At 36.2% G+C, this 23,163-nt stretch overlaps 2 protein-coding genes across 2 annotated transcripts; both read left to right on the forward strand.

Annotated features, from left to right (window-relative positions):
* Positions 1-108: 108 nt before the first annotated feature.
* On the forward strand, positions 109-16,794 carry elapor1 (endosome-lysosome associated apoptosis and autophagy regulator 1). Its single transcript, XM_079897098.1, has 22 exons — positions 109-423; positions 3,850-3,970; positions 4,405-4,585; positions 4,848-4,995; positions 5,265-5,345; positions 5,424-5,529; positions 5,651-5,800; positions 7,018-7,106; positions 7,733-7,910; positions 8,086-8,214; positions 8,325-8,415; positions 8,575-8,680; positions 9,254-9,391; positions 9,512-9,769; positions 11,792-11,965; positions 12,064-12,214; positions 12,307-12,400; positions 12,535-12,636; positions 13,814-13,940; positions 15,027-15,205; positions 15,593-15,758; positions 15,899-16,794. The coding sequence occupies exons 1-22, from the start codon at positions 214-216 to the stop codon at positions 15,965-15,967; spliced, it is 3,048 nt and encodes a 1,015-aa protein (XP_079753224.1). The 5' UTR covers positions 109-213; the 3' UTR covers positions 15,968-16,794.
* A 172-nt stretch (positions 16,795-16,966) lies between these two features.
* On the forward strand, positions 16,967-22,819 carry bbof1a (basal body orientation factor 1a). Its single transcript, XM_079896351.1, has 12 exons — positions 16,967-17,060; positions 17,138-17,390; positions 17,491-17,556; positions 17,939-18,082; positions 18,169-18,249; positions 18,432-18,502; positions 18,662-18,806; positions 20,868-21,220; positions 21,342-21,482; positions 21,572-21,676; positions 22,248-22,316; positions 22,435-22,819. The coding sequence occupies exons 1-12, from the start codon at positions 17,023-17,025 to the stop codon at positions 22,532-22,534; spliced, it is 1,566 nt and encodes a 521-aa protein (XP_079752477.1). The 5' UTR covers positions 16,967-17,022; the 3' UTR covers positions 22,535-22,819.
* The last annotated feature ends 344 nt before the right edge of the window (positions 22,820-23,163 follow it).

A 23,163-nucleotide genomic window follows, 5' to 3' on the forward strand; every position in this document is an offset into this window, starting at 1 on the left:
CCCAATTGAAGATCAAGAGTAATCTTATTACTTATGCCATGGACTCTTTGCTCGTTATAAACACAGGGACTAATAAGATTGTGTTCTTTTGTCGTTGTTGTTGAGTCTTAACGAATATCCATCTATTTAGATAGCCTACGGACACATTTGCAGTTGGGACACCATCCCAGAGAGACTGACCAATAGGAGAGCTGAGCGCGTTACACGCTTAGTATGTGCAAACAGTGTGGGGATAAAAGCGCAGCAATATCAACATCACGTCAGTTTTGTCACACGTCTTGCCTGAAGGGAACATATCTTTTGGAAACAGCTATGTTTTTAAGACACGTGCTTTTCACTGCTGGAACGCAAAGCGTTTCTGTCATATTTTTGCTCCCCTTACTACTTTTAACGATGACAGCGGAATTACCCAGCTGCAAAGAGGTAAGATACTAGGCTACTTATTGTGCATTAACAGATTTTCTTGCAACGTAACAATAGTCTTTTAAAAAATTATATTTATTTGCTGTTTATTTCTGACAGCTGCTAGAACTACATCTACATCATTACTTATTGACTGGCAGACTGCACTGGCTGAACTCACATTGACAGAATAACACATTTGTGAGCTAATGTTGTTGCTGATGGAATATTGATCATTATAAACACCAAACATTATCATACAGGACTGGAGGACTAGGCCAGTACTTTCTATATAAATAAACTGTTAGGTCCATAAATAGAAATACACTCAACATAGTTTCTTCACAGATCAGAAATTGAAAGGCACCTGTTTTGCTCACGTGCCAAGAATCATCTTGTACACACACATCATACAGTTAAGCTTGTGTTTCACATTATGTCACTTTACAAATAATAAACCATGAAAACATACAGGAACAAATGGGAAAAAACTGGCATAGCCACATTTATCAGTTAAAAAAGCAAATAAGGGACATGAGCGGTATGTTTTCTTAGTTAATAAAAAACCTCACATGTATCCGTATCAACTTTCAGTATGCTTGTTTCCTTTCTGATCAGCATATATGTTGAATTTTAAAGACATTTTTGTTGTTGGTGCAGTCCACCTTTATGTTTCCGCTCTCTGTCCTCGGTTTTCTCAAGTTTGAATAAGAGTGAGCATATGGAAATGGGTCATGTCACACATTTACCTTATCATGTCCAGATAAGCTCGCCCGTTGCCTAGAGAGCTGTGTGAAAAGGACATCTGCTGTTAGGGTCAGTTGACAAATGGCAGTATTGCTGTTGGTATACAGTACCTGCATTGATATACCTGTCTTTTTCTTTTTGTATTGGCAGTGAAACAAAAGTGTGTGCTATAGACACACAGAACATGGCCAGATGCAGATTTAACTACAACATGACAGAAATCAGGACTTTCGATCTCTTAATTCAGGGATGGGCAACTTCGGTCCTGGAGGGCCACTGTCCTACAGAGTTTAGCTCCAACCCTGAAAAAATCACCTGCCTGTAATTTTCTAGTAATCCTGAGGACCTTGATTAGCTTGTTCAGGTGTGTTTGATTAGGGTTGGAGCTAAACTCTGTAGGACAGTGGCCCTCCAGGACCGAAGTTGCCCATCCCTGTCTTAATTATTTAGTTAATTATAAGTATATATACAGTATATATCTTAGTATATATATAGGTCAGTCATGAAACTCTTCCGAGCAGCAGATTGGTTAACTTAAGCCAATCGTTTTGGTCAATCACTCTGTTTACCTAACTTATTTATTTCAGTCCCAAACTGGATCAACTCATTGCCCTCCACCTTCCCCAGCACCACCTGCCTAGATCTGCTAGGTGGTTTTCCTTGCAGCAGCTTGATTCTATTCACTGTATTTATGTGCATTTTTCATCTGTACCCTCACTCATGCAGCAGAAGCATAGCAGATCTAGTCCGCCAAGCCTAAAGCCAGGGACACACTTAACGACTGTAAGGCCAATTATGAATGTAATTTGGTACTTACGACTGATCATGACCAAACGCGCAGTGTCGCGTTCAGTCAGTGTTCACAGTCTGCATTTAAAATTTGCTCCAGTCATTGTAAACAGTTTGTAAGTGTGTTCAGTTCTGTCTTAGAGTGTTTCAGCTAGTGGTTAAGTGTGTCCCATGGCATAAGCCTATGCACATTCCATGCTTATCAATAAATGCTGTTTATATATGAAGAGTTCAGATGCAAAAGCCATCTGAAGTGCCATCGGAAATTTTCTTCTAGAATGATCATTTTAATGAAGCTTGTATATTTAAGTTCAGTAATTTCACTTTAATGGCAATGAAAATTACCTATTAATTGCCATTTAAGTGAAATCACTGAACTTAAATAAACGAGCTTGATAAAAATGATCATTCTATAAGAAAATTTCAGATGGCACTTAGAGGCTTTTGCATCTGAACTCTTCATATATATATATATATATATATATGTGTCTGTGTGTGTGTGTGTGTGTGTGCTTGTGCAGAAATAACATTATTGTCTAATTTTATTATTATAATTGCAAATATAATTGAAAATAGGCCTTGCCAATGACCTTGTGAAAAAAAAAAAAAACACAGACAGCAAATGTTTTATGTGGGAGTAAGAGATTAATCAGGTAATCTGACTCCTACAAGACACCATAGAAACAAATGTCACTCCGTTCTGTTGCCTTGGTTTTTTGGTTTCATCATTTATATGGATGTGGATATTATGATGTGGACTGCTTGTTCAAAACAACTTTTCGTTTTTTCTTTCTTTCTTTCTCCTCACTAAACATAACGTAGCTGAACTAACACAAAGCACATAGGAACCGCTACCACTTGTCATGTTAAGGTTTTGTTAACAATTAATCTTGTTTCATTCCACATGGGTTATTCTGATTTGCTCTGTGAAGTGTCTGCTGTTACCTCAGGTTCATTTAGGTTCATGATTCTTTCCAGCTGCCTGTTCTTTGGGGGAGTTAGCTGTCAACATGTACAAACCATTTGTTTCATTTCAACCGCACCTTTAAGCATTTAAGTATCTCTTAGTAGATTATTATGTTAAGTCAAATTAGAATAAATATAAACAAAATGTTTAGAGGTGTTAAAGGTTTATTTACTCAAGTTTTTATTTCATCTGCTTCTCCCTCTTCGCACAATGGTGAGTAAATAATAGGCAGACTGTTTGTTTAGACAAGGATACGAAGACATCCTTGAAGCTGATCACGGCTGGATCCGCCTACAGTGCAAATATTGATCCGACACAGTATTTTAAAAGGAGATAATCCAGAGGCATATTAATCGCAATATATTAGTAACATCAGAGGGTTGGTTTCCACAGTGACAACAAATTTGTATTATATCTGTGAAGCACAAAGTGAAAAGTTTAGCATCTCAGCTAACAATTGTACTGAACATGACTTAAAAGTACTAGAGACAGACTTTGTAGAATGCTATAATACTGTAATAATGGTGCAGCATTTGTCTTGTGGCTAGGTTGATTGTTTTGCACATTGTAATAGACTGTTTTTTTTTCTTAGCTGAAGCAAGTACATTTTTTTTAATAATTCGAACTGAAATCAACATTTCATGTCCACATTTTATTTAAATATTTGTAGAGTAGCGGCTTTATAAAACACTCTGCATCGGCCTCTTTATCGTTTTATTAGTTTCTTTTTATATTTCTCAATATAATTTTCTTACATAAATACTTCAGTCATTACTGACTAAGGTTGATGTGGTTGACATCTCTAAAGTTGTCCAAGTGTGCCAACAAATGTATTAACCTTGCAAAATATTGTGTCACTTTTTTCCATGGTCCTATTTTCAAAACTGAATGACACAGAGAGACATTTTAATTCAGTTGTTATTGTATGTTTCATTATTTTGCAGTCTGATTACCATTTTGAGTACACAGACTGTGACGTTTTGGGCTCTCGATGGAGAGTGGCGATACCCAACAAGCCAGAGACATGCACTGGCCTACCTGATCCAGTCAAAGGCACCCAATGCAGTGAGTCCCTACAATACACGCGTTTTGTTTTCATGTTTTACCGGGACTTTCCATAGGCATGATTTTTATACTGTACAAACTGTATATTCTATCCCCTTACACTAACCCATCCCACTAAACCTACCCATCACAGAAAACTTTCTGCATTTTTACATTTTCAAAAAACATCACATAGTACAATTTATAAACTGTTTTCCTCATGGAGACCAAAAATGTCCATAAAAAGACAAGGATTTCGGATATTGCCATCTTTGTGGGGACGTTTTGTCCCCATAATGTAGGGTTTATCAGGCTACACACACACACACTAACTCCTAGATACAAATTATTAATGATACTGTCTATAACATGCTATGTTACAAGTTGTAGAGTTTTCGAATCTAGAAAGCCATTAAGATACTTTAATTGTGTTGTGTTTTTTTCTATGTTGTCAGCGTTCACCTGTAATGAAGGCGAATTTCTGGACATGAGGACTCAAGAGTGTCAGAAATGCGTCGCAGGGACCTATTCTCTTGGGACGGGTGTTGCCTTCGATGAGTGGGACAGTTTTCCCTCTGGCTTTATCAGCCATGGCATCAATATTAACTTTGGAGACACTTACTCAAATTGCTCCAAGTGAGTGACTCATATGTATGTAAAATGAGAACTACTGCATTCATAAAATGCAAAAGGGTGCTAGTGCTCAAAATTCAAGATCAAGTGGATGGTTGAACCATTCAACATTCACTTAACTGTAATTGCATGCACATAATGTTTAATAGTAAATGTAAAAGTGCTTGACGAATCAGGACCTTGAGTTATTTAAATTGAAGAACAGACATTTGTGGAAATTTGCTTTTATGGGAACCCATTGCATATGTCTCTTGCATTTGTATAGCTCAACATGGATCCCGAAAGGTGACTATGTTGCCTCTAACACAGATGAATGCACTTCAACTCTTTCCTATGCTGTGAGTTTGAAGAAGCCTGGATCTGTGTCCTTCCAGTACTTCTATCCAGACAGCAACATATTTTTTGAGTTTTATGTAAGTAAACAAAGAATACACAGCTTTAAAGACATTATGGTCAGTTAAATTGCATATATGTAATATTTAAATAACATAGGAAAAAATTATTCATTGAATTTAATACAAAAATTTATGGTAAGTGTTTAAATGTAGCTAAAATCAATTGTGTGCAACCACTTAAAAATTTATTAAATTCAACGAATCATTTTTTTCAGTTTCTGGTGGTATATACCCTGATAATGTTGTTATGCATGATATGGGATATGACAACATAAGTGTGTTAACAGGTTCAGAATGACCAGTGTCAGTCTACAGACTCTCAACGTCGCTGGATGAAGATATCCGAAAGTGATTGGGATTATCATTATGTAAGTAGGTGTGTATCTTTTGAGAGAATATGTGGAAGTCCCAGGCCTCATAACCTTTTCTTTTTGCTGTCTATCCAGGTAGAGCTGAGTAGTGGTAACAATGTCTTGTACTGGAGAACAACGGGTTTCACTCTGGCTGCCAACACTGCCAAACCGGTTCTGCTGAAGAACATTAGCATCTTAGGTATTTATCCATCACAATTATTTGTGTACTACTTCAAATAAAGATGGCATGCTGGGAATACTTTTTAAATGCATGAAAAAAAAACAATTATAAAATAACAATTGACCTTTTTTCTTCTCAGGGGTCTCGTATACATCGGAGTGTTTTCACTGTAAGCCTGGTACCTATAGTGATAAACCAGGGGCTGCCCGCTGCATCCCATGCGCTGCTAATTCATACTCTAATAAGGGAGCCACTGCGTGTCAACCCTGTGAGGCAGACAAATATTCAGGTGCGTCTCAGCATTTTTAAAGCAAAATGACCATGAATGTTAATTCAGGTCGGCCATCAGGGTCAGCAGCTGCTGTTGTTTGTGCTCCATGTCATTCCATCTTCATCTCTGCTCATAGTTTTGTTTTCCATTTGTACTTAGATGTGTATTTGTGAGGATGTTTTGTGCTAGTGTAATATTTACAGTATATTTGTAATGATCCTGAGGCTTGTCAGCCTGTATTTTATAATTTATAAAATGTTAGCTATTAAAAGGGCTTAATTGTTAAATATTTTGTTGTTAAATGGGCTATATGTAATCATTTTAATGGATTAATGCATTTTTGTGTGTAACAAAACTGAAAAGAAGAAAAAAACACGACATTTCCACATTTCCTGACTTCCTAGCCTGTAGTTTCACAGGAAAAATCCAAAGGATGTCAAGGTTACGCGTGCTCCCGCTACTCTCTTCCATTCTCAACTATTATTATAAAAGTGTTATTTTAACTACCTCATCTGTCGACATGATGCCGGTGAATTGCAGAATGACCAGATGCTTTCTAAACTGGCGCTTTCTCACCCCGTCATTTTTTGAGGGTTTATTTTGTTATTGAGAGGAAAACGCGCAGCACAGATTTGCATATTCATCTAAACGTCGCTCTCAGCAGCGTGGATGGCGTCTGGATGTTCGCTGCAACGGTATTTCCAACATTTTACTTCTAAGCAAAGAACGAAAAAGAATTCCGCAGTCAGTCTCTTCTCTTGGAGGCCTATGCAATGTTTGCACGAGTGCGAGGCTGTGAGCACGAGCAATACGTTCCTGCCTGCAGTTCACAAACGGCCACCGATGTCGCTAACAAGGGTTTCTAAATTCTAAATATAGCCCCCTTAAACCTATGCTTTAAACTAAAGTTTAAACTATCAAATAGCCTTCTGTATATCTTTCATATTTAAAAAAAAATGCTTTTTAAATTTTTTTTATTTACAAAGCATTCAATCAAATGTTTTTTTTAATGCCTGGTGTGGTCACCCAAAAAATGCCTTGTGAAGAGTTTTGACCGTTACATCTCCATAGATGTGATGAAGCATTTAAATGTAACCACATGCATGTAAATGTTAAGTAAATGAAGCAAATGGATTTGCCTACTGTGTTTTATCACTTTATCTAAACGAGTGTGTGTGCGTGTGTTTTTCTTAATGCCACTGGCGTTTTCCTCTCCTGTGTGTGTGTAACTCTAGGGATTAGTTCTGGAACCTGTCTGCAGCGACCGCCCTGCAAAGCGACTGATTACTTCTATACTCACACACCATGTGACTCCAGTGGTCAGGTACCATGCTTTTTTTATTTTATTTTATTTTAAGGTTGTGTTCACACTTGTAGTTCAGTTCTCTTGTTTTTTTTTTTTTTTTGGTCCATACCAGAAAATGATACTTAAAGATACAAAAAAACAGCTTTTATGGCGTATATAACATCCAAAACAATGCTGTGTGCTAGGCTAAATGCGCTTGTTCTATGTGTGTACATGGTATTTTTACCAGCTGAGAACTCACAAAAAGCTTATAAAATGTGTTAAAGAGTCAAAACAGCGCCATGAATTTGAAGATCTGCTGCAAGGAGACGGCAGTCCCGACATCTGTACTGAAATGTAATGGGCAACATAGCTATGATGAGAAAAAACAGATAAGCTTTAGCATTCTGTCTTTTTAGGGTCGCATCTTGTGAAATATGTCCTGTTTTTGATTTGTTTAGATGTATTTGGTCTGTATTGCGTTCACATTTCATTCAAACCGCATCAGTACCCTTGCGCTGCAGGGTTCAGATGGTAGTGTTCACACTAACAGAACAATCACACCAAATTTTGTTTTAATCCAATCAAAACTAGCAAGCGTGAACACACCCTAAACATCTCCCTCTAACAACTGACTGTTTTTGTTTGTGTGTGTGTGTATTTAGACACAGCTGATGTATAAGTGGATTGAGCCCAAGATCTGCAGTGAGAGTGTGGAGGAGGCAGTGCAGCTCCCGGCCTCAGGGGAGATGGTGGCCTGTACTCCATGCAATCCAGGATTCTTCTCCAGCAACACCTCCACCTGTGAACCCTGCCCACATGGCTTCTATTCAAATGGGACAGGTAGAGAGACACAGCCAACAGGACAGAGAAAAACAAACATTAAACTAACCTGTGGCAGCATCAGTGTTACATCTCTAGATGACAACACTACATTTGTATGCTTATGTGTATTATTTTAGTGCATCAATAACAGAATTCAGTATTAGAAATCACCAACCGTGTTACATGTGTTCAGAATGTTCTGAGTGTCCCGCTGGAACGGAACCAGTCGTGGGTTTTGAGTATAAATGGTGGAACAAGATGCCTGGCAACATGAGGAGTTCAGTCTTCAGCTCAGAATACAGCAGCACTGAGAGGAGCACAGGTACATTTTGAGTGAGCCACTGACTGGGGGATATAGGTGTTTTTTTTTTAGACATTTTTTTTGTTTTGTTTTGCCATAGTTGTTGATGTAAAGGGGTTTTGTTGTATCAGGCTGGGAGGTTGCGGGTGAGTACATCTACACCACACCAAGCGATCAGGACTCTGATTACATGCTGCTGACGCTCACAGTTCCTGGATACAGGTGAGCACACACTGCTCTCATATGTTAACAAACAGCAACTGCATCTTATTAATGATCTCAGTATGTTAAATGAAGCATCAGCATTACTATTACCAGAGACATAAAACCTGGGTTAATAATTTATGCTATATATGTTATTTTGGTCTTTCCTTTTTTCAGCCAACCTCATTCCCTGACTGAAGACAAAGAGAGAGTCGCGCTTTCCAGAATAACATTTGTGTTTGAAACGAAGTGTACAGCTGATTGTAAACTGTATTTCATGGCTGTGAGTTTGACCATTTTTTATATTCTAATATATGTGAAATTTACAATTAGAGCTTGAACAACCTTTTATTTTTGTTTTTAAGTTTTATATCTAATATCTGTTAGCTTACTTTTCCAGTATGCAGATGAGTTTTGTCTTTTATTGTTTAAAATAAAAATTATATAGATAAGTTAGGCGTCAGTTGGATTTTTTTAAATATTTTTGAAAGAAGTTTCTTATGATAAAAAAATACAGTAAAAACAGTAATATTGTGAAATATTAATGAATTTTCAGCAGAAACAACATGCTAATTTGGTACTTAAGAATATTTTTTTCATTATTATCAATAAAAATGCTTAATATTTTTGTGGAAACTGAATAGAAGTTCAAAGAACAGCATGTCTTTGAAACAGAAATCTTTTGTAACATTATAAATATCTTTACTTTCCATTTTGATCAGTTTAATGCATCCTTTCCTTTGCTGAATAAAACTATTAATTTATTTAAAAATAAACGTATAATATAATCATTATAATATTTTTGCCTTATCTTTCAGAGTTTTAATGTCTAGAATTTGTCTACATCTCTCCTCAGGGGCAGAATGAATGGAATAATATGAATGTGGAGAGTTGGTCAGGCACTACAGGAAAGCAGTCCTACTCTTATCTTATTAAAAGCAACAACACTGTTAGCTTCACCTGGGGTTTTCAGCGCACTGCGACCTTCAACATGGTGAGATTAAACTGGAATCTTTCACTTTCTGTTTTGTTTTTACTTTTTTTACCGTTAATTAACAGAATTTTTAGACTCTAAAAGCCTTTGATAATCTATGACTATGTGTCTGTGTTACAGAAAAATGAATACAGCTCTGACCTGGCTAAGATCTACTCAGTTCACCTCACTAACGTGATTGGGGGTGTGGCTTCAGAATGTCGACAGTGTGCTCTGGCTGACTCTGCCTCTGCCTGCGTTCCCTGCCCTCCAGGACACTACATGCTGAACGGCACTGGAGTGTGTATAAGCTGTCCCTCAAATACCATCATCAGGCCCGAGCAGCCAGTCGGAAAGGAAGCCTGCATGCCTTGTGGACCCAATACTTACAGTAATGAAGTAAGCACTCCAAATGATTAACACTACTTATGATATATATATATATATATATAGACACACACACACACACACACACACACACACACACACACACACACACACACACACACACACACACACACACACACACACACACACATATATGTATGTAGGCCTATACAACAGTTCTTTCTGGTTCTTGAATCTGATTGGCTGAAAGCCTTTTCCAGCCGTGCGATATTCCCCCAGTATCGACACAATAACCGTTTCACCGTTTGTATCTTGGCTTACGGCGGCTGTCATGGCGGTCAAGCAAATCCACCATATTTTTTTTTACAAATACTACTGTTGTTGTGTCACGGAATGTAGTTTTAGAGTTTTTTAGGTGAGAATGTAGTTATTTAGACTTCAAATATGTGACTCATATATAAACATAATGCCTATTTTACAATTTGTAACCCTATTTGTAATGCCTATTTAATTTGTAAGGGAAGTAAATTGATATAGCCTATTAAAAAATAGCCCTTTGTGATCTCATTGTCATACTGCTTACGCATGCATAAAGTTATCAAAGAATTGAGCTTAATAGCCTATATACAGTGCATCAAAGTGGATTAATATTTTGATAAGTAATTTGTCCATTATTGTATTGTGGATACTGGGAATATAGCCTATGTTTTCAATGCAAAATGTTGAAACTATTTTGTATAAAATTAATTTACTATGTATTTATTTGATTGAGTTTTATTTGACTGACCATTCATGGTAGCGCCACCTAAATAATAATTATTTATAACAATATGATATGAATGATGCCTATTCTACATCGATCAATGCCTTCAATACCAGCGCTATCTCACGACCAATTCGTACAAATTCGTACGAGTGAGTAAAATGTGACTGATTCGTATGAATTCGTACGATTTGTCTAAACCCCAGTGATGGTTAGGTTTAGGGGTGGGGCCAAGGGTAGGTCATTCATACAAATTGGGCAACTCGTAAAATATGTACGATTTAGCAAAAAATGGTACAAATTCGTACGAGTGAGGTCGTATGAATTCGTACGAATTAGCCACCTCGTAAAATTCGTACGAATTGCCGTGAGATCGGGTTGTCAATACCCTTTATTTATTGCAATATATTTATTAATTTCCCCAAAAATTAAATTTACAAGGTTGCATTGTAAACTGTGCAGTTTATTAACCACAGATCCTAGACTTAAGTTCTCAGTATTTTATTTTATTTTTTACAGTTTTTATTAACTCATTAGCTTTTGAATCAATAATGGTTTACTGACGCCTGTTGACTGGCAACAGTCCCGCCTACTGGCCGGAACAGGTACTGTTCATCCTCTGGCTATAAATGAATGCCTGATACATAAAATGAGAGGGCTTTAAAACTGCAGTGAGCTGAAAGAACAGGGGCCGCTCACACAGAATGCAAAATACCACATGGTCTTAAACGTTTTAAAAGGTGAACTACTTTTGTATAGATAAATAAATTGTTGTTACAAAATAGTTTTGTATAAATGGATTAAATATTTAGTAGGTAAACAGTTTAAAAAGAAATGTACTACCTTTAAAAAGATGTCCTATGGCTTTTTTGTGAATTTTTGGTATTGAAATTGGTATCAAGAATTGTGGATTTCTATGTAGGGTCGCAGGCCCTGTATACTGTATATCCATTGATTAATATATAATTTCGGATGTAGAGTAGACACTGTAATATTTTGCTGCTTATATAAAAGTCCTAGTCATATTGAAGAATTTCTGTCATACAATGAAAATCTCTTTCACTCATCACTCATACTTACTAAAGTGAAATAATTAATACTAATTCTTCAAAATTATTATAAAAATAATATAGCATAATTAATTTATATATTTTTAAAATAATAATTCAATTTAATTATTATATTTTATTATTATATATGAATATTTTTATGAACTTTCCTTATAATGATATTTGCAGTTTGTGCACTTTCCAAATATTTTATATATCCATCCAATTCTTGTTACATACGTTTGATTTCTTTGTCCACAGGGCCGTTCTGCGTGCATGAGTGACTGTACATTAGCACTGCATCTTAAAGGAAAGACCTTACATTATGATTTCTCTCCGCTGGCAAACGCCACAGGCTTCCAGAGCAGCCCACGCTTCACCAGTAAAGGGCTGCAATATATCCACCATTTCAGTGTGGCATTGTGTGGAACAGAAGTAAGAGAATAAGTTAGACCAGATGAAGTTTTAAACTGTGAAGTCTGAGTAGTAAAAGCTCAGAATCACACAATAAAGTGTGTCTGTCTCTTATCTAGAACAGAGTTCTTGCATCCTGTGTGGATAATGTCACTGAAAGCAAGAGGGATGTAAAAGGCTACATCTGTCAGTCCACTGTAGTGCCTTCTGAGATCAGGGGTCAGAGCGTTGTGTCCTCTCAGCCCTTCAGTATTGGAGACACTTTAATTGGTGAGTGCTACCGCTGCTTTGAAATCGCTATCAAATAAACCCATCCCAGCTGGGCATAGGGATTCATCAGATGCTAAATGTTTTATACACAGGAGTGAGCACTGACCACCAATTTGATGACATCTCGTCATTGGACAGCGACTTTCCTGTTGAATCAGAGCTGCCGGATGTCATATTCTACTACAGGTGAGTACTTGCTTTCAGTGATATATTCTAATGCTTTTATTGTGTTTACAAACTCTGAACTCAACTCAGTATCTCAGTGATTTTCTTCAGATTGACCTGTAATGTTATGTTCTTCTCATTAATGGTGTCAACAGATCTAGAGAAACTACGCAAGCATGTAAAAATGGAAGATCAACCTCCATTAGGCTTCGATGTGATCCCACTGTAACACTGAAAGACCATGTTTCCCTACCAAGGTACAAAACGAAAATGTTTACTTTTGGGTAGGACTGCACGTTTGATCAATATAAAAACGAAATCGTGATTATGGTTTGGTGTGATTATCAAATCACAAAGGCTGCAATTTAATTATATAAATATATATGCTGCGTGTTTCAGAGTGAAGTGTGCCACTGTGTTCTTGTACACATGAGCAGCTCATAATCCAGTGGTTTTAGTGCCTCTGAGCGACTTGAACTCATCTCTGAATGTGTTATGAGTTTGCCTCGCTTGTTACGTACATTTGGGAATGCAATATGAGACAACCATCTTCTAAAACTTGTAATGAGATGACTTTTTTTAAATCGGCTGTTGTCAACAAAAGAGAATCTTTAAGCTCCCTATTGTATTCTGCTAAAATAAAAGCTTGATGGTGTCACATCTAGTTCATTTTTGTTCAAGGGACTTTTATTTTGATTTTCATTTCACTCAATGGTTCTGTGTTCTTAGTTTCTGTGTTTAGTACATGTTTTCTTGGTTGTCATTGTTTCTAATATGATTTTAATTTCTTTGTGTAGTTACCGATTATGTTCTAGTTTAGTTCTTCATTATCCTGTGTATAAATACTCTCCTTAGATTCTTTTACAAAGCTCTCACTTTTTAGTTAACATGGTGGACTATTCTTGTTCTCTTCATCGTCTTCTTGTTTGTTTAAGTATAATAAAGATTGCTGCACATAGATCCTCACCTCTACTCTAAGCATTACTGATGGTTAAAAGTTTGAAGATTTAGAAATTAAGACAGCCAAAAATATAAAAATATTGTATTTTTACAGTTGTACTGTAAATAAAAATAATTTATTATTTTATTTTTATTTTACTGGAAATATTATAATAATATTTCTTAATTATTATAATAATATTTTTATTTAGTAATAATAATCATCATCATCTATAATGAAAACTTGGACTAAATTGTGCAGCCTTGCAAACAAGCAATGTTTACAATTTTTTTTATTATAATTTTCCCCTATATTTGGGACTGTTCCAATGGAAAAATGAAGACCAATAAAGACATTGATTTGAAAGTGTGAATATTGAATAAGTGTGAGTTTGGACTGAACTTTAACAAGCTTTGTGTATGTAATCCAACTCGGAAACAACAGAGGATGGAGGAACATCACTCTTTATTGCTTGCTTTCTGTCTTTGGTGTAGTAAGTGCTCAGAGGGCACCTGTGACGGCTGCTCCTTCCATTTCCTGTGGCGTTCCCAGCATGCCTGTCCTCTCTGCTCTGAGAGAAACTATAAGGAGATTGTGAGTGCTTGTATCCAAGGAATTCAGGTACATGTCAACTTACATCATGATACAGTGACTGAATTAAACAATTTTTTCCCCACTCTGAAATGGACCATTTATTGTAGAACAGAGGTTCCCAATTCCAGTCCTCACACCTCCCTGTTCTGCACATTTTGTATGTCTCTCTTATCTGACATGCTCAGTTGAGGGGTGGGTTCCATTCAACCGTAAGTGCGCTGCGAAGTGGACTTAAAAGGGTATTTCGCCATCTTAAGATCCTAATCTGAATCCGCAGGTGTCATGGGTGTAAATTGCGTGAGATGTGACAGTTACAAGTCAAATATCATGATGACAGGTTAAATAAGATAAAACGAAATATTTAAAGGGTTAGTTCACCCAAAAATGAAAATTCTGTCAGTAATTACTCACCCTCAAGTCTTACTAGTGAACTAACCCTTTAATATAACCATATTACATTAATTTCCTATTAAACATCGCAACATTTATCCATCAGTTTTGGGCTCTGGACCTTAAAAGATTAGATTAAGTGAAATTTTAAATTAATGAATATTTATATGGATGTATTATACACATGCATATTAAATTAAAGTATGGTAATTTATATTAATTTAGAGGATTTTTAAGGTTTGATGCCATAATAAAAATAATATAATGTGCATGACCTAAGTTTCGTCTTTGATGACGTTGCAGGGTGTTCTGAATGAATGCATTTTGTTAAGTGAAGTGAACTTCAACAGATATCCCATGCTTAGGGAGTAGGGAGCAGGGAGCAGTGAACACTAAGTTGGCTTGCACGATTTATGTTTCTTTCTCCAGAACTTCCCGTAAGGGAACATAGTGAGCATCAATGCTCCCTGGTTCTCACAGTGCATTGTGGGATTTTTTAGGGAGCCAACTTTCAGGTTACTGGAAGGATTTTGCGATTGAGACAGCTCTTAAAATGGTGACTGCCTGATCAGTGCCCTGACTACTGAACTAGGGAGCAGATTGTGATGCACACATACAAACTGTGCAGAGCGGAGAGGCATAGGGACTAGAATTGGGAACTTGTTGTAGAACAATCCTGTATATTTTGACTTAATGTTGCTAAAATGTGTTTGTGTTTCTCAGAGGACTACCTATGTGTGGCAGCAACCTCTGAGGTGCACAGGTGGGGTGTCGCTGCCGTCTCAGCAGATTACTGCCTGTGTGACACTGGACTTCTGGCTGAAATTTGGCGTCTCCATTGGAACTGTGGCTGCCGTATTGCTCATTACACTTATCTGCTACTTCTGGAAAAGGACACGCAAGTGAGAGTCCATTACTGAACGTGTTATCTAGTTTATTATCTTTCAGAAAACTGATGCATTTCATAAAGTCTTGCAGATATTGCATATAAACATGGTGTGAAACACATCTATTTAGGGATGCACAGAAATCTTGCCTAAAAATTATAACAAAAACTGTTACTTTAGCATCCAATAACAGAAAGTGGAAAACTAAGCAGCGTACATGTGAAATTAAATAAGTTTAATTGATAAAAAAAAAAAAAAAAAAATAAAAAAAAAAATTATAATAATAATATATATATATATAAACTTTTTTTTTTTTTTGAAACCCAGTATTTTGATAAAGAATTCATGATCTATCCACATGAATAGATAAGCTGTATAAGAGTATTCATGCCCTCTCTTTAGGCTGCAGTATAAGTACTCTAAGCTAATGATGACTGCAGGAGATAAGGAGTGTGAACTTCCAGCTGCAGATAGCTGTGCCATCATGGAGGGAGAAGATGCAGAGGATGACCTCATCTATCTCTCAAAAAAATCTTTCTTCACCAAAATCAAGTCATATTCCAGAGAGGTGAGGAGGTCACAAGACAGACTTCATTTTTCTATGTACCACAAACTCTATAGATGTCATGTTCTAATGTTACACTAATATTTAATAGTGTTAACAGACAGATATAGACATTTTCTTAATAAAATTATGTTCTTTTACAGAGAACGTCAGATGGCTTTGATTCTGTTCCTCTTAAATCATCAGCTGCCCAGGAGATGGAGATGAACTAGAACTTCTCAGACGCAGGGAAAGCCAGCAGGAAATGTTTGGACTGTCATGTGACATCCTTGACACTATAGTGGACATTACTGGGTCATCAATACTGCTATTCCCAAAGAGTCTGAGGGAAGCAAATGACTCAAAAACAAGTCTGCCTTATTCAAGAGCACCCTTATCAACCTGTTTGTTTCTCCTAGATTCAGCAAATCCAGTCTACATGCCGGGCAAAACTGGCATGAGAAGGTTTTTTTTTTTATGTGAGCTTTGTTGTTTTTGTTATTTGCCTATAGGCCTACACAAATTTTATACTAAACACAAATGTTTGTGAAAGATAATGGTGGAAAATCCACATTACATTTGTTACATGCCATTACATGTACGTGCCATTTTGGGTTACACTTTATTTTAAGTTATCCATGTTACAGTGTAATTATAGCCTACATTTAACTAATGTTGCCTATAGGGTTAGGAATAGGGATTGGTTTAGGGTTAGTTACATGTAATTATTACTATAGTAACTACATGTAACAAGGACACTATAAAATAAAGTGTTACCTCATCCTATTATATATCAGATATGATCTTTTTATTTTATTTTAGGTCAGTGATATGTTGTTTTCATGAATTTGAGAGCTAAACCTGCCGTACAAGTGCTTGCAATTGAATTGTTCTATTTGTAAATCACTCGAATGTTTTGGCATACTAGAATTTATGTTGTGTGAAAAAAAAAAGTGTTCTCATTTTTAAAATCGTTATTTGTATTTTAGGAAATGTCATAAGTTAGTCTGTGATGTTTTTTTATTATTAAAAAGAATAGCCCACTTGATATTGAAAAGTTGCCGTGTCTATTGTTTATTAAATCTTATAAACTAATTACAACAAAACTACAAAAACAACTATATCAGTAAGGACAAAAATAAAAACGCGTGTGCCTAGGTTTTAAAACCCATTAAAACGAATTTATTCAACGTGACTCCGATGACCGTTTCTATAGTAACGGTAAACAGAACGAATATGAGCCAGTGCAGGTCCAAAATCATTTGATAGTCGTCTGAGGAGCCGAAAGATGCCGAAAAAGAAAGCAAATAAGGGCAAAGGAAAAGGGTGAGAATGAACGATGTCGTTTCAGGTGATTTATACAATTAGCTTTTTCTTACATTTTCTTTACCCTTTCTTTACAGAAAAGGTAAGAAAGAAGGCAAGCAGGAGTCTAAAGCCGACAGGGAGTCAGAAATCGAAAAGTTCAAATCAAACGCAGCTTTATGGGAGGCGAAGTTTGATATCACGGAATTTTCGCGTGTCGAATATCGCGAAGCTACTCGCGCGCTAGCCAAAGCCAACGAGGAGCTCGAGAACCAGCAGTACAGAGCCAAAAAAGACACGGATGATGTTATTGCTTTCCTGAAAAGGACAGATCGTGAAAAAACAGCAACGGTTTGTCTGCATTTATGTTACATGTCCATCATATGGCTGAGAAACAAGAGCATACGTTTATCCATCTGTGCTGTTCATTTCCCACTATTTTCCATATAAGATTGCTGCATTAGAAGAGCAACTGAAAAGAGAAAAAGCAAAAACTGCACAAGAGAAAGACTTTTTGGTAAGAGTTTATTATTTTCCACACAAATTAGCGGTTGACCTATATGTCAAGCTGCCTGTAACAATTCTTGAATTTCAGATAGCACATGTGCAAGATGTCTGTTAAAGATCACTTCATCTGGAAAGCATCTGCTGTTTACTAACATCTGATAGACGTCTTTAAGATGTCAGTTTTACATACATTTTAAATCATAAACATCTTAAAGACATCTGACAGGAAACATCCTATAGACGTATTGCAGATGAGCAAACACTCTAAAAAATACATCTTCCAGATGTAAACACGCACATCAAATAGACGTCTATGTGATGTACGTGTCAGTTCTTACCCTTTTTTTTCTGAAATTCAAGCCTCATTCGTTTCAATTGACTGGCTGTTGCAGGTGGCTGAATACATGCAGAAGATTGATGCGTTAGAAGAGAGGTTTAAGCAGAGGTCAAGCGACTTCCAGAGGATGCAGGGCGAGCTCAAAACCATTAAGCATTTTCGCAAAATAAAGGCCAATCTGGAAGAAGACCTGATCAGTGTACTGCACAACACAAACTGCCATTTCATATTGAAAGCATAAAAACTCCAGACATATAGAGTGTTATGTGTTTCGTGTGCTTCTAGATGAGAGAAAAAATTTATATAGCTGACCGCGCACACCAAGAGAGTCTGGCGAGAACAGAGTACAAGTTCTACACAGCAAAGGTAAGAAAAAGCATCCATCCATAAACAAGACAGTAGAGATAATGCATAGAAATGTATTGCATAAATTGTTGCAAAGTGCATTTATTTACCATCAGATTTTAAATCCTTTTGTTATAGAGTTTTAGATGCTTGTGCCACTAAAATGCACGCTAGAACGGTCAGCAATGTCTTCTTTTATACAGATTCACCTTGAGAAGGAAGCAGAGCAGAAGATCGCTGAGCTTGCAGAGCGAGCGCATCATGAAGCTATTGTGTGAGCAGCCATTCTTCTTTTAATTGCATGAATGGATCAGTTACTCATTGTCTTAATTCTGTTTAAAGACTGCATATAAAAAAAAAGACCAGCACATATGCGTATGATTTGTGTTTACTGGTGTATATGAGTCAAATCGTCAGTTTTGGCTCCCAACAGGCAGCTCGGAACAGCATCACATACTGTGGTGAAGGAGAACGTACGATTGAATGAGGCACTGAATTATCATGTGAAAGAGGCGAACGAACTGAAAAGGATAAATGAAGCCTTGACAGAGAAGAATGCTTCCCTTGCTCTCTTGAAGGTGATAATGCTTGCAGAAAATCAGGAATTTTAAGGCAAGATGTAAAAATGTTAACTAGGGTAAACTGTTCACTAATAGATATCACCATACTTTCCCAGTTGATTAATCATAGTGTATTAGGACAATTGTTTTGTATTAGCCTACACGTTTCTGAAATGTTTAAATATGCGAATTATCTTTTCTAGAATAGAATCTTGGACCAAGCCACATTAAAACTTTTGGTTCATTCTGTTGACATATCAGAGTTAAAGGGTTTTACAGAAGGGATCTATTTTTATCACTTCATAAATCACAAAATACTGGCAACAGCCAGAAAGAAAACATTGGCCACTACATCAATTAGGAATAAAATGGTGAATAATCAGGTGAATTATAAATGAACAAACCCTTTACAAACCTTCAGAATATCCACCTTTTCCCTAATGAGCCTTCTGCATTTTAGATTATGGGAGGCTCTTCCGGATGCAAAAAAGACTGAAACAAATCATTTAAAATAATAAGGTGCGCTATAGTCCTTATTCGTCAGTTTGACTGAATGAGCTGTAAAATTTCCTTCATGTTCTATTATATACGTACGTGTTATATAAAAATGTAACACTTAGTATTTTAATATGACATGATATCACAAGAATACCTATAGGAAGAGCTCTTTTCAGTCCAGTCACATGTTGAAAAGGACAACATATACTGCACATTTGTGGTCTACTCTCCTGATTTAATTTACGATATGTATCCCATGAATAATTCACTGCAAAGCACTAAGAATCTCTTGTTTTCTCCCCAAATCCTCACGCCTCTTTCCAGGTTTGTTTTCACACGGATGCTTTAAAATGTAATTGTCTCCCCTTTTCACTTCTAATCCCTATTAGCAGTGTTTACTGGAATGTTTCTAAAGCAGGTAAATCTGTCAAAATGATGGGAAACACTTTGAAATATTATCTCTCAATGTTCCAGTTAATGCACATTTTTGATTAAGGCAACGTACAATACAGACATATATTACAACAGTGATATTTAACCCGTCTGTATTGCTGCGGAAATAATCAGTCTTTTGGGGTTATTCATTCATGGTATGTTGTAATAATTTGTTAATGCTTTTACACTTTTAAATTTCCTTTTAATGTTCGATGGTGGAAGGGTGAGTAGAATAATGTCATGTCATTGTACCCAGTTTTTGAAAATGCTTATTATTGCATTCATAGAGCGAACCTTTCGCATATTGTTTACAGTTTAACGGAAGTTACTCCCATAAATCGTCATGGGGCGTAGGAAAAAGGTGGATAGATAGGAATAAGACTGGGAAGTTTGGTGTATATAAGTGCTACTGAAATGGAGATTTCTGGCTCTGTGCAGGAGAAAAAAAACGTTTTGAGAAAACGGCCTTTAAAGATCTGTAGGCTATTGAAATTAAAACCTACGGATACAGATAAAGTGTAATAATACTAAATAAAAAAAACGTAATTGTATATTTTAGATGTTTTTGACAAAAAGTGTTCAGTTCACTTGCTTAGAAAAATTGAGTAAACCCGTTGCCTTAAAATTATGATGTAAATAAACTTAATGCTTAATTGAAAAAATTAGGTTATGTGAACTTGACAATTCCACATTACTTATTTATTTTTTTATTAAGCATGAAGTTTATTTACTTAATAATTTTAAGGCAGTGGGTTTCCTAAATTTTTTTAAGATAAGTCAACTGATCACTTTTTACAGTGTAAGTATAGAAGCAAAATCTCCAAATTGACTAGTGCATGAAAAAACAATGGTTTTCCATGTACTCACTTAATAATGTTGGGTTAAAAATTACCCAACAATTTTTTTTTTTTGGAAAATAACCCAACATAGTGACCCAATATTTGTAACCCGGGTTAAAAAAAACAACCCAATGTTTTTTTTTTACTGTGATAGTGTCTTGCCTTGAGTATTTCATTAAAGCATAAGTTTAATAAAACCGAAGTACATTTTAACCAAGCTGGCTTGCAGAGATGTGCTCATGTTTGCCATTGTTTTCAGCACATTGCATATGTCCAGTGCTGACTCTACAACTGATTGATTCTGCAGGAGACGAATGAACTGATGAGAAAGGAAGGCAATTCTCAGTTAAAGTCCCAACAAAATGAGACTTCTGAGCTAAGGGCTAAATTGGTCACACTTGAGCAAGCTCTGGGCATCATGTCTGGGGAGTTTGAGCAGAAGAGAGAAGAGGTGGAACGGCGTGCCATGGTCAGCGCGCAGGCCAACGGCACAGACCTTGAGAGGTTGGAAATGCTTCTAGCTGTTCGAGAGAAGGAGCTGGGCCAAGTGAAACAGCTGGCGCAAAGCATCATGGAGCAGCGTAAAGAACTCGAGCTCTTCTTTCACAAAGCTCTTGACCATGTGAGGAAGGAAATAAGAACACAACAACAGCACTACAGGTTAGCTTAAGTTGTGAAAATGAAAAGCTGCTCTGTGAAATATTCTCAATAGGGGATTTTAAAGATACATCTTCACATTTGGAAGTGATTCCCGTATTTGACGATGATCTTGTATGTATAGACAGGAGGCTCTGAAGGCCTATCGCATGAGAATGAATGAGGCACGGGCTGGAAGGTTGGAGTACCCTCGTATACGGACCTTCTCTAATGCCCCACACAGCACCAATGATGTCCAGGCTGACCTGGAAGAGGCTGACAAATGGTGTGAGAGTTTTAGCACTGAATTTCTAACCACTCTTCAGGTGCATCTCTAATCAAGATGACAATGAAAATGCTTTGGTGTCATTTCAGGAGCAACTTGAAAAGCTCCAGAGTGGATATTTCTGATCTAACATGGGAACAGAAAGAGAGACTGCTCAGTCTGCTTTTTGCTAAATTGAATGGACGAAAAATAAGGTAAATAGATTTATAATTATTACAAATTATAATTTGTTATAATAATTGTAAAATTGTACTTCAGAAATAATATATACTTTAAGTTTATTTTGTGTATAGAATTGAACACTTCAAATGAATGAAATCATTAAGTTAATGAAAAATCATTGTGGATTAGGTTTTTTTATTTTATTTTATTTTTTTAACGTTAATAGACATGGAATTCAGTGTCTATTGGATCAATGTCTTCAATGTAATTTGGATATTACATTATGTTCTGTAGGCTAGAAAACATTTTCTTGAAATGACTGTACTAAATAAAAATATATTATTGTTCTTTTAGCTTTTTAGCACTGCCATGCTGTCACCCAGTGTAATTGCAACTTGATTTCAGATTTCAATGATCTCAGGCCTGGATTTCTTTGCATTTCAAAAGTTCCTTTTGAGGCATTTCTGGGTCCCAAATGCTCATATCACGATCATTTCAACAGTGTCCTGGGATATGTTGCGACAGACAACACAGTGCTACGTGGTTTTTGTGATTGTCTCTACAATTAAAAATATTTTTATGTTTTTCTTTACCGTCTGACAGGAAACCAGCCCATCCTCCTGCTCTATCAACATCTTCCTCAGTGAAGATCCAGGTTAGCAGTGATGCAGGGTAAGGGTCCAGCACTGTCATGGATAAATGTTTTTGTGTGTGTGAAGAATAATACTGCTATTTTGTCTTTTTAAATATTCCTATTCAAAATTAACATCAAACAATGTTTTCTTTACAGGTTTACCGACGATAAAAATAGCCTGACCTTTATAACCCAGATGCCAATGGCAAATAAAACCTCTGAACCATGTGTCCTACCAGCCCTCAAGAGCACATGACTGCATAACTTTTCATACAGAATTATATTCAAATATTTCCTTTAAAAAAATACAGGATAAATGTCAACACTATAAAGTCTTCAAGTTCTGGTCTTCTCACTGTCCCAAGCTTCAGACTCTCTTCCATGGGTGACAGGCATTTCAGTGTAATGAAATTCCCTGTGGTAAAATCTCCATAATATCACATAGATTTAATTTGTTATTGTTCTTTTAGGTTCAGTCTGCAGTGTTAATTTATGATCTTTGTTCTCTGCTCATTACTGCAGTCTGTAACTATATTGTTTGCTTTTCTTAATTGTTTATATCTATCACGTTTCTATATTATTAGTTTTCTTATTGTTTTTTTCTTTGTCCTTGTAAAGTGACTTTGAGTGAATGAAAGATATAAATAAAATGTAGAACGTTTTAATGTAAAATTAAAAGAATTATTCCATAAAAAAATCATATGGTCTGTATTTATTGATATCTTACACCAGCTTCTGTTATGTACATCTGTACGTTCTCTCTGATGTTATTGTAAGCATTGTAAAGTTCAAACCACCTAAAACTTTTTAGTGTGGGAATCATATCGTATTCAGATATTTGCATTAAACATTTCCATGTCTCTTTTAGTTTGTGTTCTACATTGG

The sequence above is a fragment of the Squalius cephalus genome, assembly GCF_949319135.1.
Source record: "Squalius cephalus genome assembly, chromosome: 16".
In the NCBI taxonomy this organism is placed as follows: Eukaryota; Metazoa; Chordata; class Actinopteri; order Cypriniformes; family Leuciscidae; genus Squalius; species Squalius cephalus.

Excerpts from the sequence above, each read along its gene's own strand:
- bbof1a (XM_079896351.1), top strand. The coding sequence starts at position 17,023 with ATGCCGAAAAAGAAAGCAAATAAGGGCAAAGGAAAAGG. Across the intron at positions 17,391-17,490 it reads ATCGTGAAAAAACAGCAACG|ATTGCTGCATTAGAAGAGCA; the intron begins GTTTGTCTGCAT and ends TTTCCATATAAG. Across the intron at positions 18,250-18,431 it reads ACAAGTTCTACACAGCAAAG|ATTCACCTTGAGAAGGAAGC; the intron begins GTAAGAAAAAGC and ends TCTTTTATACAG.
- elapor1 (XM_079897098.1), top strand. The coding sequence starts at position 214 with ATGTGCAAACAGTGTGGGGATAAAAGCGCAGCAATATCAACATCACGT. Across the intron at positions 5,801-7,017 it reads TGAGGCAGACAAATATTCAG|GGATTAGTTCTGGAACCTGT; the intron begins GTGCGTCTCAGC and ends GTGTAACTCTAG. Across the intron at positions 8,215-8,324 it reads CAGCACTGAGAGGAGCACAG|GCTGGGAGGTTGCGGGTGAG; the intron begins GTACATTTTGAG and ends TTGTTGTATCAG.